Raw genomic sequence first — 18,386 nt, forward strand, 5'->3', positions numbered from 1 at the left:
ATCAGTGGGATTAGAGGAAAGGGTCTTGGGACAACAAGATACGACTGTCTCTGCATGCTCTTCAGTGTCTGAAGTGGTGGTGTTCAGCGGAGAATCTCCTCAGAGGGGTTCCCTTCCACAAGGACATTCCCACTCAAACGATCGTGACGGATACGTCCCACCACGGATGGGGAGAGCACTCCGGAGACTTACAGATTCAAGGGACGTGAATCCGTCGGAGTCCACGTACCACATCAATTTCCTGGAGCTCAGAGCTGTTCACTTGGCACTGAAGGCCTTTCATCCGTCTTTTCAGACCAACTCTCTGCTTGTACAGACCGACAATGCGACCACAATGTATTACCTCAACAAGCAGGGGGCTCGCGATCACGCACTCTGTCGCAGGAGGCGCAGGTGATCTGGCACTGGCTTCTGGCCAGAGGACTGACGATAACGGCTACCCATCTGCCAGGTTTGCAGAATGTTTAGGCGGACGCACTGAGCAGACTGATTCAGGAAAACCACGAATGGGTCATAAACGACGAAGTACTAGGAGAAGTCTTCGCAAGGTGGGGGACTCCAGACATAGATCTGTTCGCCACTGCCGAAAACAGCAAATACTGAGACTTCGCCTCCAGGTACTACCAGCAGGGGACGCTGGGGAATGCGCTATGGATCAACTGGTCGAACAGCTTTCTGTACGCTTTTCCACCCATTCCCCTGATTCCGGCAATGCTCATCAAGCTGTCCCAGTCCAGGGCGCGGATGATCCTGATTGCCCCGGAATGGCCCAGGCAGTGGTGGTTCACGGACCTGCTTCACCGGTCTCTCCTTCCTCACATTCGGCTGCCGTGCAGGCCGGACCTTCTCACGAAGTTCGGGGGGCAGATGTTGCACCTCAACCTCTTGTCTTAGAGTTTGGCGGCATGGCTCCTGAGATAGTGCAATATGGCCATTTGAATCTACCTGAAGATTGCATGGACATACTGAGGGAGGCTAAGCGACCTTCCACTCGGACTTCCTATGCTTACAAGTGGAAGAGGTTTTGCATCTGGTGCAAGTCCAAGAATTATAACCCGACGACGTGCAAGGAAGATGTCATCCTTCCGTATCTTCTGCATCTGGCGCGATCTGGCCTTAATGTCCATTCCATTAAGGTTCATCTTGCTGCGCTGACTGCCTACAGGAAATGCCGTTCACAGACTTCCTTCTTCCAGATCCCTGTGATCAAGGATTTTTTGGAAGGCTTGAAGAAAGTGTTCCCTCCTGTCCGGCTTCCTTCGCCTTCATGGGAATTAAATGTGGTGCTGTCCAGATTGATGAAGGAGCCTTTTGAACCTATTCATAAGGCTTCGTTGCAGCACCTGTCCTGGAAGGCGGCGTTCCTTGTGGCCATTACTTTGGCCCGCAGGGTGTGTGAAATTCAGGCGTTGTGTTGCCAAGAACCTTATACTGTATTTCATGCTGCTAAGGTTGTTATGCGTACTCACCCTAAATTTCTTCCCAACGTTATTTCTGATTTTCATGTCAACCAGACTATAACTTGACCTACGTTTTTTCAGAATCCTTCATCTCCAGCGGAAAGGTCTTTACCTTCCCTGGATGTTAGGAGGGTGTTGAAATTTTATCGGGATAAGACCAAAAATATTCGTAGGTCAGACCAATTGTTCATCAATTATGGATCAGTCAGGACGGGTCTTGCTACCTCTAAGCAGTCCATCTCTAGGTGGATTGTGTCCTGCATACAACTGTGTTACCAAAAGTCTAATAAGACCTTAGGGGGTAAACCTAAGGCTCATTCCAGCAGGGGCAAAGCTGCCACAACGGCTTTGCTCCGTAATGTTCCAATTGTAGAAATCTGCAAGGCCGCCAATTGGAAGTCGGTCCATACCTTTGCTAAGCATTACTGCCTGGACACTGATGCCAGGGCAGACGCTCAGGTTGGGCAGGCTTCGCTGCGAAATCTGTTCGCACAATAGTGGTGTTATTTCTCGTTTCTCCACTGCCGCTTTGGTGTGGGGATGGGCTTGCCATTCTATTCACTAGATTATGACAATACACAGAGATCCCCTACTACAGAAGGAGTAGTTTATGTCCTGTAACTCCAGTTCTGTAGTAGGGGTATCTCTGTTATAGTCATAAGCGCCCGCCCGCCCGCCTCACCGGTGGAGAGAGATATTCATGTTAGGAATGCTACAGGTCTGGCGTGTTACACCTTCAAAAAGAACTGAAAGTAAAAGGGACCTGCAGTGCATTCTGGGATACTGTGAAGTTCTGGAAAGTTCTTTTAAAGGCACAGTGTTTGTCCTGTTTTGAGCCACATAATGGCAGCCTATGGGGCTTCTCTGTCCATGTCTTCCTCTCTATCATTCCAGAGGGTTTTTGCTGCTGAAGCAAGGGAAATCTGGACAGACTTTGCTGTTTGTGGATTTTTGGTGGAATTCTAGTTGAAGTACTGGACAGTGTAGCCTGTTTATATAGGCTGCATTATCTGTCTTTAATTCTCTCTTAAGTGTCTGTGCAGTTCTGCATTTTTCGACACCTTAAGAGATTATTTTTGATTGCTTTAGGGTCCACGCACATGGGCGGGACTATATACTAGATTATGACTATAACAGAGATACCCCTACTACAGAACTGGAGTTACAGGACAGAAACTACTCCATTTCAAGGATCCACTCCCGAAGGGGAAGACCAAGTCTTGCCTCTTATTCGCCCTCACACACCCAGAAGGATGTCATGCTTCATCATCGGGCTTTTTAGTGCTCCTCGTCAGACTGGCGCTGCAATGTCTGACGGGACCCCGAAGGGTCTTTTTAAAAAGAGAACACGCTGTATGGTGTGTGCAGGTGTAGGGGCGGGACAGGTAAAGGGAAGGATTCTGTGAAGAATAGTGATGTGGTGGGTGCAAGAAAAGTTAAAAATACCTAAGGGCATCCACTCTTAGATTATTTATTCTTGTGGTGTCCTTGGTAGGGTAAAAAACCAACAGGTCAGTGAGTTACGTGGGGCTCAATGTGCCGGTGTAACTAATCACGAGGTCGGCATGTTTCACGCTAGTTAAGTCCTAATCATCAGTCGCGTTTCTTCAGAACCTAACAATAAAGAGTATGAAAAGTGCACGTCAGTGAAAAAAGGAAAAGGAAAAGGGTTACACGATGGTAACTCTGTCAGGCTCATGTTGTACCCTAGTAAATAGTCCCTAGAGTAGACTGTCGATCTCTGTAAGTAGATCTATCCACGAGGAACCTGTTTGGGGGGAAAAAAGGGGAGAAAAAAAAGAAGAGAGAAAAAAACACTCGGCTATTAGCTAATAGGCGGAGGGATCCTCCAGTAGCGATGACCGGGAGGATAACCTATTCAGACCAGGTAAACACAATCTTATATTCGTGTAGCATTGATGGTAGACAGTTAAAAAATGGTAGGCATTGTGACACAGGAAGCCTCATATACTGCATATATATGGTAAGAGTGGTGTACACATTGGTGGAAAGTCAGACAAGATCACATAGAGCCATTGCTGGGAGCCAAACACTGGTGGGGGGTCCAGGAGCCGTGTGCCAGTGAGCGGTCGCGGCGTCCGCATCCCGGGACCCATCCCACTTGTATGGCTAGCCGTACCATGGCATATGCGTACCCCGCGCCCCCCGCCAGTCACGCAAGCCTCAAGCCATGAGGTGTAGTGCCGGGGGGGAACGAGAGGGCCCGTGCCGCAAGGGAATCCTCACCCCTCTCCATGCTTGTATGAGTCAAGGCAACGGAATGAAATGCTGGTAACCCGAGGCCCAACATGTTGTATACTAGACAAGGATAGTGGCGCTGCTTACCCTCACAGTGTAGGTTCTGGCTCCTTTGGCTATGCTGCGCTGGTTGTGCATGCATCGGGGTTACTAAAGATAAAAACAACACATATTGCATAGACAAAAGCTACAAAAATGACGTCCCCGGTTGCACAGGGTGGCGGGCGTCATTGACAGCGGTGGCCACAGTTAGTCTGCCCCCGGAGGGGTGATAACTCACGTTTTTGATGAGTGCTCGAGCCTCTGCACCTACCCACTCCAGCGGCTGCCTTGAAATGGCGGCTGTGCCTGCTTCTGGTTATAAACTGCCGGTACACGGGCAGCGAGCAGGGAGTCTCCTGCTTCCGGCCCGGCGTGGAGTGTGCTCAATCACGTGCTCATGCGCCGGTGGAGAGTGTCTGCATGCACTGTTACACATGCGCTGGTGTTTAGTTACTCTTTAACGTTGAAGTGAGGGCTACAGTGATACGGGGGCATAGCTAAGTGCCAGAATTAAACAATGGTGTACTATTTAGATGTCCCGATATAGGATCGGACGGCTCTTAAACGAAAAAGTGAGTGTAGCCCTGTGGTGGGAATTGATGGCAATGATGTTACTAGAGGGCCAGGGTACATTATAGTACATATAATAAATTGCCTGAGATCACGTTGCCACAGGGAGCTGTCAATTGAGTTGAAAGAGTAGGGGCACATAGCTCTGGCACCGTAAATACCAGGAGGGTTGAGATGCTGCCCTTGTTGTCAAGGGTGTTGGACAGCTAGTGGGTATCTGGAGACCCAAAGTCTCAGTCTGGAGATGGGGGTCACTACTGCCCTGTGTGTCAGTGATTAATCCCAGTTAGCCTGTGAAGGAAGGGAAAAGTTAAGGCTGGACAAGAGTCAGAGTTCCACCCATGGTATTTCGTCATTAAGACCATTAATGTGTGTTTGGAGACGGAACACCCATCGTTGTTCCTGGCATAGCAGCACCCATTGGTCCCAACATGGTCTTGCTTCTAGGACGGTCCAGACCATCTCATCGCATTTATGATTCCATTCTAGGTAGTGGTTTGTGAGTTTGGTTGACATTCTCCCTCGTTTGATGGTACTCTTGTGCTCGCTGATGCAGGTCTTGATCGGGCGTGATGTCATACCGACATATCTAAATTCACATGGACACGTGATGAGATATATGCAGTTCTTGGAGTTACAGTTGGTATGGATCCATTGTTCTCATATGAATCTCCCTAGACGGAGATTTTTTGTCTGTTTTGCGGTAGAACAAGCGTGGCAATTACCACAGGGGTAGTGACCTGATACCGGGGGAAAATTCCAGAGTGTTGTGTCTCCACTGGTCTTTTCTTTCTCTTGGGGGCGTGTGTGAACCAGTGCAACCCCGGAAATTAGCTTTTCTCTTCAAGGCAAATCACGGCTGTGCCAGTTCCAAGTTATCGCAGTTGAGCGTTCTCCAGTTAAGTCTGGTGATGTTCCTCACCTTATTGGATAAGGGTGTGAAGGTGGTCACACATGTGAGGGTTTGGTTGGATTATTTTTCTCTGGTCTCCAGGCGAGCTTGTCTATTGTTATTCTTGGTACGTTTACGCGCTCTTTCTACCACGCGGGCCGGGTAATGTCTGTATAAGAGATTTTTTTCCAGGTTCTCAGCCTCTATTTCATAATCTCCAGTGGTGGTACTTTTGCGACGTATCCGTAAGAACTGGCCATACAGGAGGTTCTCGCGTAGGGCCTTAGGGTGGTGACTCCGGTAGTCCAGCAGACTGTTGCGGACTGTGTTCTTTTTGTGTGGTGTGTTTTTCAATTACCCTCCTTCCAGAATGATTCTCAGGTCCAGAAAGGGGATGTCTGTATCGCTCATGGTACATGTAAAGCATAGGTGTTCATCAAGACCGTTGATCCCTTCGAGGAATTTGTCGCAGATGTCCTTAGGTCCCTTCCAAAGAATCAGCACATCATCTATATATCTTTTGCATGTTATCAGGTTCTCTTGGTATGGGTTGTTGTTTGAAAAGATGTTCCTTGCCTCAAAAGAGGACATGTACAACCCCACCAGGCTCGGCGCAAATGTACTGCCCATACTGGTACCTTGTACTTGGTGGTAAATGGAGGTACTGTGCATGAAGAAGTTGTTCTTGAGGGCTAAGGTAATCAGGTCCAGAATGAAGTCTGCTGGGGTGTCTGATGGTAGATCAGTGTCTCTTAGAAGTTGCCCAACCATGTCAATGGTGGCATCCTGAGGAATATTTGTATAGAGTGCATCCACGTCCAAGGTGATGAGGAGGTCAATCGGTTCGATGCTGTCCTTGTTGATGGTGTCGATGAGATTCAATACATCTCTTGTATCCTTGAGGTACGCCGGGGTTGCCTGTACCAGAGGGCGTAGGAACTGGCCGCTGAACTGGCTGAGGGGTTCCAGGAGCGAGTTTATGCCGGAGACAATTGGACGTCTGGGAGGGGGGTAGACACCTTTATGTATCTTCGGGAGAACATAAAAATATGGTATTGTGGGGTTGTCATTTACCAGGAATGCTGCCTCGTGTGTCGAGATCCATCCCTCTGTACTTGCTTCATTCTCCATGGTCCGGATCTGTTTTGATAGATGTTCTGTCGGGTCAGTCCTTATCTTCATATAGTATCTGGTGTTGCTCAGTTGTCTGTTGCATTCTTGTTCGTAGTCATACGTATTGAGAAGGACTATGGCCCCTCCCTTGTCTGCCGGTTTGATGGTGATGGTTCTGTCCTCTTTGAGTGCTTACAATCCTCGCCGTACTGCGTTGGGGAGGTTGCTAAAGGTGCTTCCTTGTTCCAAATGGTTGACCTCTTTCAGGACTGCCTTCTCGAACGTCAAGATCTCGCTGGGGACGTTTGACGCCGTTGGTGTAAATTTGGAAGGGTGTCTCAGACCTGAATCCGTGCGTTCAGGGGCTGGTCTGCCTTGAAAAAACACTTGCAGACGGATTTTCCTGAAGAGTTGGTGGAGCTCCTGATTCATTTTGAATTTGTCTTCCTTCGGGGTAGGGACGAAGCCCAGTCCTAATTCCAGGGCTGCAGTCTCGTCTATACTCAAAATTATTTTGGACAGGTCGACCACTAAGGTCTTTGGTATGCCAAGGACACCACAAGAATAAATGATCTAAGAGTGGATGCCCTGAGGTATTTTTTACTTTTCTTGCACGCACCACATCTCTACTCTTCACAGAATCCTTCCCTTTACCTGTCCCGCCCCTACACCTGCACGCACCATACGGTGTGTTCTCTTTTTTAAAAAGATCTCCGCAAAAGAGACCCTTCGGGGGCCCGTCAGACATTGCAGCACCGGTCTGACGAGGAGCACTAAAAAACCCGATGATGAAGCATGACATCCTTCTGGGTGTGTGAGGGCGAATAAGAGGCAAGACTTGGTCTTCCCCTTCGGGAGTGGATCCTTGAAATTGGGGATATACATCTGCCTCCTCTTCTCTTGTCTCACCTCTTCCCTTCTCTTACTTCTTCTCGACTAACATTTTATTAACATTATTTAGGTCCAATGGACCACTGCCTTCACCTTTTGCGAATGGGTTACCACCAGCTTGAAGTTGGTGGTAAGTTGCAAATATTTTGGTTTCGCATTCCGGTCGCATAACATTTATACATCCCCCTTGACTCGCTATTAGAACGGGATGCCCTAAACACGCCCCTTTCTAACACCGACTCGCAAACCCTATTTTGCTGTTCGATAATAGATTACTGACTCGCAAAATAGGGTTAGTACATGTCAAAAGGCTATTTGCGGTTTCCAGAACCCCTTTCCACAGTTATATGGCAAGATATGTGTATTCAAAACAGCAGATGCATTCTCTATTATGTCTAGGTGCTAGTGTCTGACCACAGAGAATAACAAGGGACAATGTTTGAGTGTGCCTAGGCTATCTGAAAGAGACTTTAGTTATAGATCCCTTACCTTTAGAATTACCCACAGGCGTCAAAAGAATTTTTTTGTAGCAGTACCCATGCGCATCAGTAGGTGGCGTTGGTCGACCTAAAGACCATCGTCTACGTCATGGTCGCGGGGATGACGTTGCAGTGTCTACTTAGACACCCCCCTAGGATAACATAGGGAAAACTACTATGGGTCATATAAGAAACACATGACCAGTTGAGTGGTCTGCTCTTCCCAATCATAAGCACCTGGTGTTCCCGCACTCGTATTTTATGTATGTGAGAAAAACGGACTCTATTTTATTGAAAATCTGGCTGGAAATCACCTTGGGAATGGGCTGCAGTTCAGCCTGGCTCCGGCTCTAGCTCAACCATGTACTAAGCCACAGGGTCCCCCAGAAAGGCTGCATTTTTCACTTTCATTTGCAGCTCTGTGGCATTTTGTCTGATAAATCTGGGTCATCAGTTATTTTGTATTCTGTGAAGTTTAGGTTGTCAGATTCAGATACTGTCTGGAAAAGGAGTTTTCCGACACCAGATATCTCCACACATATATCCACTTGAATTGTTCTATAAAACGCCATTGCATGCATGTTTCCCACCCACTCCATTCTACCATTAATATTTTCAGTACACCAGGGAATGAGACCTTTAAAGTATTTTCTCATCTCTCACGCATTTTATTCTGCATTATCATGTTCCACAGTCCTATTTGTAGAATACAATCTTGGACCACATTTATGCGATATTTTGTATGAAAAACAAGTAGAAATTTAAAGCTTTTGCAGCACAGTGGTTAACATTTTGTTAAAAATATCTAATTACTATATATGTGTGTGTTGCGTTTAATTTATTAGCCTTCAGTGGCTCAATTACATGTATAATCGTCCAAATATTTAATTTCATTGTTAAGTGTTGACAAAAACCTAAACTAATTTGAATATATCTTTCATGTGGGCCATATTGCAACCTAATTACTGTTGTTCATATATATTTTTAGAATTGACTTGTATCATGACATTATATCTTGTTTTAACAGTTGAGTACATTATTCATTTACAGGAGAGGATTAGCACACACAAACATGTACGCACAATTGAAATAAATCACATAAATTAAGACCTCACAATTTTACAATTGTATTCTTAATATTTTCAGAAATTTTAAGCAATTTCATAAATATGGTAGTCCACTAATCACAATTATGAGGCCTCACATGCTTTTATAAGCCACGATACTCGTCATTAGTTAACCATGTACAGGTGTGTTTCTCATTTGTCCTGTTATACTATTGTGACTTTCTTAATTTAAACTACTCATAATTTAAGCCACAGTGAATAGATCACGTTGAGCTACTACTCTCTGAACTACCTGTGCAGATGGATGATGAGTAATGAGTCCTTGTTGGGAAACCAGGGTCACTTCCTGTGCAAATCGATGACAGAATCCATCTGCACAGGATCATCCATGTTTACAGGAAGTGACATCACAGTTTCCCCACCAAAACTGCGGCCACCACAACACATCACAATACAACAAAGGCAAGTTCATCCTGCTCGTGTCAGGACCCTTGGTCCTCCTCCCATACACCTCCCTTTTGCTACTCCACCATGCCCTGAACCCAGTTGCAGCTCCTAGTGCTGCTGCCATGCCTCGACACCCAACACTGAAGATGCGTTCACATGCATCACCTGCCATTTACGTGCACACACCTGCATCCATCTCACTCCCCCGCCTCACACACCCAACGCACTCCCCCATACTCCTTGCATCCCCAACACATTCAACCACACTCACCTGACGCCCCACTACACCACACCCCTCCCTGTTCTTCATACTCATAAACACTAGGTCTGTCACTGAACACCACTGAAATTTGGGATCTGCTGCATGACAGCTCACTGTGCCTGCTCTTTCTGACTGAAATCTGGCTGGCTCCTTTTTCTGCTCTTGTCATCGTTACAACAATCTTGACTATCCCCCCCCTTGGATACAGCATCATATGTCAGGACAAGGCCAACTGAGCTAAAAGTGGACTCACTATCCTCTTCAAAGTATCCATCCATGCTTTACCACCAACAAGGAACACTTGACCTACAAACTCCTCATCACCTCAAACTACACTCTGATGCCACTACTCATCTAACACTCCACCAACCTCTTGACAACTTAGTCAGCTTTTTATCCTCCTCAGTGACCTCAACTACCAGCTAGAGGATGTCACCAGCTCCAACATGACCAATCTCCTCAAGGACTTGTTAAGTCTCTGTTTCACCTAGCGAGTGGAAGGCCCTACATATGCTGCAGGACATCTGCTGGTCCTCATGTTCACCATATTCAGCAACAACACAGTAGACAAGGTAACACCGATCACCTAGTCCAACTACATCCTCTTAAAATGCAGTATACTCATTCCACACCGCTGCAGCAGAAACACCATCGCCAATGGACTGGAACAAAATCTCAGAAGTGTCCTGGCCTTCCGAACACCTGCATCATTAGCCTCAACACAACAGAACTTCAGCACATGATTCACTGACTGCTGAGACACCCTGTCTCCTCTCAAAGCCATGAGAACCAGACCCCAAGCAAGCGGTACATGGACAAGTTAAGACTCCCCAAACACCACTGCAAGCAATTTGAACACAGATGGAGACAGTCACTATGCCACTGCCAAGATGCCTAATAAATCTGCCCTCAGAAGCTACAAACAGCAAATCAGAGCCTACAAATGCTTCACACTCACAAATGCATCGAATGCAGCTCCAAGGAAATTAGAGCCATGGTGAAAGAGTGCACCTCTTTGGCAGCAAGTTCCACCAGAGTAACTTCCTCTCAGTACCTCTGCACCCAGCTGTCCCTATTCTTCAGTATCAAGATCACTAGCATCCACAAGAACTTTGAGTCCTAGCTGGACCGTTCCACACTTGCAGCCTTCCTGCCTATCTCAGCCAATGCCCAGAGGTCCAACTTGAACACACGGCCCACCATCACTACTCAAAAACTGCAACTACCATGCTGTCCATGCACACCACAGCACCCTGGGACCCCGTCACCCCAGCCCTCACTAGATCTTCATCAACCTTTTCTGCGAAGTTTCACAAGGATCCTCACTCAGCCCCACTCTGTTCAACACCTACATGACTCCACTCATCAGCATAATCCGTGCTCACGGAATTAACATCATACAGTAAGCGGCTCACCCCTCTCCGACAAGGCGCTAAACACCCAGACCACATTTTCGGTCTGCATGAACAAAGTCAACAGAAGGACAAAAACCTATGCCATAAGCTAACACAGACGAAACAGAAGTAGCATTCTTCGGCAAGGACTCCTCCCTCTTGCACTGCACCTAGTGGCCTGCCGAACTCACGCACATCCCTCCCTCCTGGCAAGTCAGTCAGAGAATTTCGGAATAGTAATGGACAACCACCTCAGCAAGACTGCCCAATTGAACTTAGTCTCCATCTCCTGCTTCCACACACTCAAGAAGATCTTCACATGGCTCCCCATTTACAGAATCATCACCCAAGACCTTATCACCAGCATCTGAACTACGGCAACACACTCCATGCCGTAATCAACACTCAATTGATGAAAAGACACCAGACCACAGAAGACTCAGTGGCTAGGTTCACTAGCAACCTCCCACCCTGCATTTGCATCACTCTGCACCTGAAAGAGCCCCACTGGCTCCTAATCCACAAACTAGCACTCTTCAAACTTCTCAAGCATACAAAGTCTTAAACAATATTGGCTCCATTTACCTCAACAACCATCTAAACCTCAGCATACCTACCAGATACCTCCACTCAACCAGGTTCCTACAAGTGAACAACCCCCATATACTCAAAACCAAAGCTGATGGTCATGCCATCTCCTACCTCGCTCCTAAAGCCTGGAACAACCTGTTCCTGCACATCAGTGCCCCCTCCCCTATCTTGTATTCCACAAGAAACTGAAGATTTAGCTCTTCACCTAGCCCCGACCCCGGTACTGCCCATAAAGCTCTTGATGCAGCACCAGGATACCCTCCTGGGTGAGTCGTGCAGTATGCAAATACGCATACCATATCTTATATATCATATGTGACATTACTTGGACCATTGGTTTGCTGTTGTCTCGTGCAGGGGTCCTAAAGAAACCCCCTGTGCAACTGACATATAATTGAATGGCAACCAGATGCATTGATGGATTATTTAGAACTTGAAAAAATGGCGTACTCCTTAATGTATGTTTAATATATGTTGGCAGTGTTTGAAATCCTTACCTTCTCTCTGCAGATTACGAATAGGGTTTTTGACTGGTCCCCAGCCTCTTATCGAGAGAGTCATTCTACACATGCAGACTTCGACGATGCATACAAGCACTTTTACACAAGTAGGTTTATAAAAATTCGCAAAATTGCGTTTCACAATCATATGCAGTTGTGTATTTGTGAGTTTGATTGTATTGGTTTTTATGTTGAGATAAATATGTGACACTTTACAGGAAGTTAAGATTTCCAGAGACAGAAAAAGTTATGTCTCAATTAATAGTCCAAGGGCAAAGTATATTTAAGACAGTTTGAAGTAGTCCAGATTGTGGAAGTACAAGGCGCTTCACAACAGCAGACTCTCGACTGAACCTTGATGGTGTTGGTAAAGTCGAAACTGAAGAAATGATGGACCATGTAATGGAAAGTGAAGTGGACGTCTTTAAAATGTGATCAAAGGCCTGAATGTCAGAAGAAGGTGATATGCTGTACAAGAATTGCGTTCTCTCTTATTTGTTCTATCTATGTTCATAAGTGGGGTATTGTGCTGACTGCTAAAATGTTTTTTGGGCCTTTGACAGCGAAGGACTTTGCACACAAGGCTTGCCCCTGAACAGGGATTTTAACATCAAACATAAGTGAGGATTTAGTTTGCACCTCATAGTCCCGGGAATGGAGATTTCGGGTGATCCTACTAGTAAATGTGTAGTTATTTCATAAGGTTAGTCCGAGCACATAACATTGTACCTACATATTATTCTGATATACGATTTATAGTCTCATGATGGATTAAAGGACTTTCTTTTACATCAGTAAACCACAAGCACATTTGTTCAGATTGCAAGCATTCCAGAATAAGATGGCCTTGCTAATTCTAAATGTTAAACTCTGTGATCAAATCTATCCAGCACTTAAAGTTTGCAACGACCACGATCTCTTTTGAGGTCCAGTTCACGGAGATGTACGCCAAACATAGAATAGATTGAGCTGAGGACCATACATACCTTCTTGCCAGGGTTGGATTTGGATTACCGGAGCTCTTGCATAGGCCACTGAATGCACAGGTCTAAAGCAGTGTTGGAATTGTCAAAGAAAGATACCTTATTAAGAGTGAGTTGATTGCGAGTTATTATCAGTTTATGTCCGTCTTTTAAGAATACAGAGACTAAAGCAATAAATGTAATGTTATTTGGGCAAAAAGAGGGCGTTCATCATGTCTTAAATGATCAGAATATCCAACTCTGTGGTACATCGCAAACGTAGACGTAATGTTGCCATCAGTTTAATTTACCCAGCACACCTCCACTACTTCTTTTGATGTTAAAAGGTTGCAAGGACAAGGCGGAGGAAATTATGTTGAATAGAACAGTATTTCAATGCACAGAATGAATTAGTGAATGTAAAGAACATACAGTGCTGTAGGCCGATCAGTACTAATCCTGATAGAAATGTTGCCATCAAGTAAAGTTGTACTAAACACACCTGTTATGGTGATAATAACATAGACCATGCCACAGTTTGTAGACCAGCCTGTCTGCTCACCTACAAAACATGTCTCTTGGAGACACCAGTTGAAAGAACACCTCAGGGTTTCACGCGTAACCAAGTTCATGGGATCTCTAGCAAAGTGCTGGAGCATACTTAAATTATAAATGTGCGGGACCAGTGCCCTAGGTGCTGTGGTGTTCAAGCGTCCCACTTGTGATCAAATCCTGTAGGCCGAGTGCTCTTGAATGAGTAATGAGGAGTATTTATCCCTGTGTGTTTAACATCTCTGTAGTACTATAAAGTAAATAACTTATGACACTTAATTGCTCTTCTCTTTATTCATTGTGCAAAGATCACTAATTGCTTGAAGGAGTTAGCTTAATGTGCAGTCTAGAAACTGTATTCAGATACTTGACCCAAGCATCGCAGCTTGGGTTCCACAGTATGTTACCACTATATACACCAAGACAGCTGGCAACAAAAATGTGTTTTTAATAGGGTCACAGGATCCTGTGCAACAACACAGTGGAGCAATAAATTGTATAATCACAATCCTTTACACCAGCAAAGCATAACACAAAATATTGTATTCAGTAATTTTTGTAACTGCACGGTAGCCTGATATTGAAACTTGGATCCCGTAATCATTTTGTACCATAAACAAATCTGTTTGTTGAGCAGAATATGTGTTTTGTTATAATTTGTATTTTTTTGCTGTGGAGTGTGTGGCCTGCAACAACAGCCGGAGTTTTATTTTTTTCCTGCACAGTTCGCAGCAGGCTGGGGTGGGTAGGTGATTCTCCACGTCCAAGTAAAAAAAAACACAGGTGTTCGCCAGACGCTGTCCCACTTCCTCTGCAAATAGAAAGCAATCAATACCAGATTTAATTTACAAAACCATTGTGGAGGCAGCCATGTTGGGCCTGAACTCTATTTGCAATATTCATACTTTGAAAATAGTCTAAGAAACAACCATACTGACCAGAAATTCAAATCGGAGCTTACAACCAAGTGCTAGGAAAAAGGCAACTGATCTATTTATTGGGAGAGTTGATCGGGTCTAAATAAAAGCTGTGAGCAGTGTTTTATAAGTTTAGTTTGCCATCACCCATTCATCCAGTTTGAGCCCCTCACCTGGAACTACAGATTTCGAAATTAAATCCCAACTCAAGGCCTTGCCAGATTTGCATGCTATTTGTAGGGCAAACTCAGCACAAATTCTTAATAAGTTACCACCCCCTGCTCTTTTGCAGACTACTGTTAAGCGTGAATGAGTCCTTGTACATTAATATAATAAAAGATCACATATGCAAACATATTTAAACAAGGTATGTAATGTATTTTCATAGTCCAAATTAACATTCAGTTAATCTAGAACATTTGTAATGTCTTACCTAATACTACATCAACCTTCTCCTCATCAAGGACAGCCCTTCCAGCACTAGCCTTTGGTATGTCTTTTGCGGATGCAAGTTCTTTTGTAGAAAAAGTTATTTCTCCGACACCAGAAGAAAACCTGTACTGTCCCGAGCTGCCTTGGCTTCCTCCAAGAGTTTGTTCAATTCTCTTTGGTACAAGAACAGTTCTGAACCGTGAAGGATCATTTCAATCCTTCCCCAACTGCTGCATAGCAGTCTGCAAAATAACACAACTATCAACTATTTGGTATCATGTTAGGTTACATAGTAAAAAAATAAAAATATTAGAATTCATGATTTTTGGATGTTAATTTGGCGAACATGGCTAACAATCTAAGATTTGCTGGGTTAGTTCCATAAACAGCCATATCGGCTCGTCCTGCTGTAAATCTACAAGGTTGGTCCTATATAACCTTTAATTGTGCAGAAAGGTTACAAACGACAACACAATTAGTATGCTAAAACAGTGGGAAAGAAAACAAGTACCCTTTGTACCATTAATGATTGACTGCATATTTTTGAGGCCGCTGTATATGTTAAGTTCCTTGAACTTGACAAAGAACATACGAAAGCAGACAGAGCAGCTTGCAAATGCAATATAGCGCATAACGCAAGCATACTTTTTGGCGATACATGTGTTTTGGGTGGGGAAAAAAGGATTGTTAGTGGAAATTTGTTTCAGTTTGCGGGGTTAGGTAGAATATCAATCACATATCTTTTAAGGGTTTGTTTGCGGCTTGTAAAGCATTCACTACTTCTTGCAACCGTACACACTCCTCATTCAAACATGAACCAGGGCCAACAGAATACCTTTCATTTTGATTAATAATGGAGAACGAGTTATATACCATTTCCTTACAGAGAAAGCTAATCATAATTAGACCATACAAGTGGAAATGCAATTTCCTAAGCATCTTAAAAAACTAAAACTTTAACCTAGTGTGAAAGATGGACTTTCCTCAGTTTGTCAAATAAAAGGATTCTTCATTGTCCTGCGGACAAAAATAAACAAAAAATGAAGACAAAGCAACCATTAGGCCATCATTTATACTGTACCATTCAAATTGTAGTCAATATGTTTATTCTAATTTTAAAACTACAAGATGCTACAGTCCTACAAGTTAAAGTTCAATGCCAAGGATCAGAACAAAATCTAGTACCACAAGGTTCTTCTTTTTACACAGAAATGAGTTTTGTGATGTGATGAGGGGAGAAGTAAGATAAAACATATAACTCTTGCTCGCTTTATTAAAAGTCAGCCATCAGCTTATGAATTAGTGCTGAACCAGTCACTGGCATTCCTCTGCAGAGCATTCGAAGAGTACGGTAAGTCTGTCCATGACCTCAAAGTCTGCAAAAGTACTAAGAACATCGTTGAATCGGCAATAAGTACTGATAAATGAGACGGATCTGGCATTGCGTATTGTGTACTATGTCTGTGTAGAATAAAAGCACTGGGAAACAGGAATTAATTCAGTCTAAAGATTCTGGTGCACATTGCTATAATGCTGCAGTGGTTGTGATAATGCTGTTGCTGGGCTGCAGTCACCAAGATTGCTCAGAGTGAAATGTTTTCTGCTGCAATCTATAGTTTATAACTTCAAATCCTAACAAGCCCAACCAGCTCATTAAATAAGGAGGGCACTGGCCTGTCCTACCCAATGTACTCCCAGTAGAAGTAATATGGATAACGGATACACAACAGTGTTCGCAAGCTTCACACTGCATTGCCGTCTAGTGGTATGTCCACCTAGGTGTACCTAAGTTTTGCTGCACAAAATGGTGTAGTAGCTAGTTTATACACTGACCGCATTACTAGGTGACCAATGCAACTATTATACTGGTCCATCACCAATGACCGTACTCACTCCTTCTTTCCATTGATGCAGCCATTATGGCTCACGGAACCATCACTTTATATTCATAATAAAGCGCTTTGAAAAAGCTCCTGGAGAGCCTGCCTCAGCAATAGAATGGTCAACTGGAACAACAGGGACCTACATATTCTTCTGTAATAAACAAGATCTTGAATATACACTGAAATTGATTCAGATGCACTGTACATAGAACGTCCTCGTAATCAGAGGGTCCATTGGACCACAGGTGAACTTTCATTGTGTCAGGCGATAAGGGCCACCCTCAGAGGTTATTAATCCACCATTCCTTGGGAATGAGTGCCTAACCGCTTTACTTTTTTTGCCAGAAGTGCAAACAAAGCAACCCTTTTGTTGATCCATTTTCCATCTGCTTTTGTCAGTTCTCACTCACAAATCTATTCTCTTAACAGTTTTTACTAACCCAAATCTTCAAGCAAACATCTTTAGTACAAAGGAGCATGTGCGCCAGTAAACAGAAGCCACACAGGCGGAGTGGCCTAATAAGATTAAAGTGACCAATATTGCTGCAGGATATTTACCTTTTAACAGTAGGTGAGAAAAGGAAATGTTTTGTTAACGAGGCATGACACTGTGTTTGCTGTAATGTGTTTCTAGCAGGAGAAGGCATGGTATTCCTCGAGACACCACGCACATCGCCTTTACCTTTGATCAATGGTGTGCAATCATATATCACAGAAGATAGGACACTACACACATTAACACTACCCAGCATAGCACGGGGGTCCAGCTTCGGTCAGGAGGGCCAGATCCATGCTTGTGTTTCAGGATAACCAATTACTAAGTGAGTACGTGCTTTTTAGATAAGATGCAGCCTAAGGACAGATGAAAATGTGACCTAGATCCGGTCTTCGTGGACCTATGCTGGACACCACTGCAGTTTGCGATGTCAGCTCCTACATTAAACAAGCATTGGCATAGCCAATAGGTCTCACCTTTGGGACCTGATAAGTGTTTAGCCATGCAACACTTGATGTTGTTGCACCAAGAATATTGTACTGGATAACTAAACAATTATAAGTCCTCAAAGGGCAGACCTATTGGCTATGCTAATGCTTTTTTTTTTAAGGACAAGCAGTGCTATCAGCTCCGGCTGCCATTTAGTCCACCACATCCCACGTAGACGCAGCCATCTTTGAGAGAGCTAGAGAGAGAGGGAGAGAGGTAGAGAGAGAGGTGGAGAGAGAAAGGTAGAGAGAGGTAGAGAGGTAGAGAGAGGTGGAGGTGGAGGTAGAGTATTAGGTAGAGAGAGGTGTAGAGGTAGAGAGGTAGGTGTAGAGAGGTAGAGAGAGAAAGAGGGGTAGAGTGGTAGAGAGAGAGAGAGGTGGAGGTAGAGAGGTAGGTAGAGAGAGGTGTAGAGGTAGAGAGGTAGGTGTAAAGAGGTAGAGCGGTGTAGAGCGGTAGAGAAAGAGAGGTAGAGAGAGGAGTAGAGAGAGGCAGAGAGAGAGAGGTAGAGAGAGAGGTGGAGAGGTAGAGACAGAGAGACAGAGAGAGAGAGGTAGAGAGAGAGGTCGCGAGGGAGAGAGAGGTAGAGAGAGAGGCAGCTAGAGAGCTGTGGCAGCTAGGTAGTGTCTGCGTGTCTTAAATCTTGTGTACGGTATTCATGCAGCGCGAAGGTAGGGGAAAAAAGACAACA

The 18,386-nt window shown here is 44.7% G+C and overlaps 1 protein-coding gene across 1 annotated transcript in view; it reads left to right on the plus strand.

The window, feature by feature from the left end:
• Positions 1–18,386, plus strand: part of AADAT (aminoadipate aminotransferase) — a 348,907-nt gene that overhangs the window by 233,923 nt on the left and 96,598 nt on the right. The window contains exon 9 of the mRNA XM_086962429.1: positions 11,978–12,074. Coding sequence (XP_086818555.1) covers positions 11,978–12,074 — 97 coding nt within the window. The remainder of the gene's footprint in view (positions 1–11,977; positions 12,075–18,386) is intronic.

The sequence above is a fragment of the Lissotriton vulgaris genome, chromosome 3_1, assembly GCF_964263255.1.
Source record: "Lissotriton vulgaris chromosome 3_1, aLisVul1.2, whole genome shotgun sequence".
Lineage (NCBI taxonomy): Eukaryota > Metazoa > Chordata > Amphibia > Caudata > Salamandridae > Lissotriton > Lissotriton vulgaris.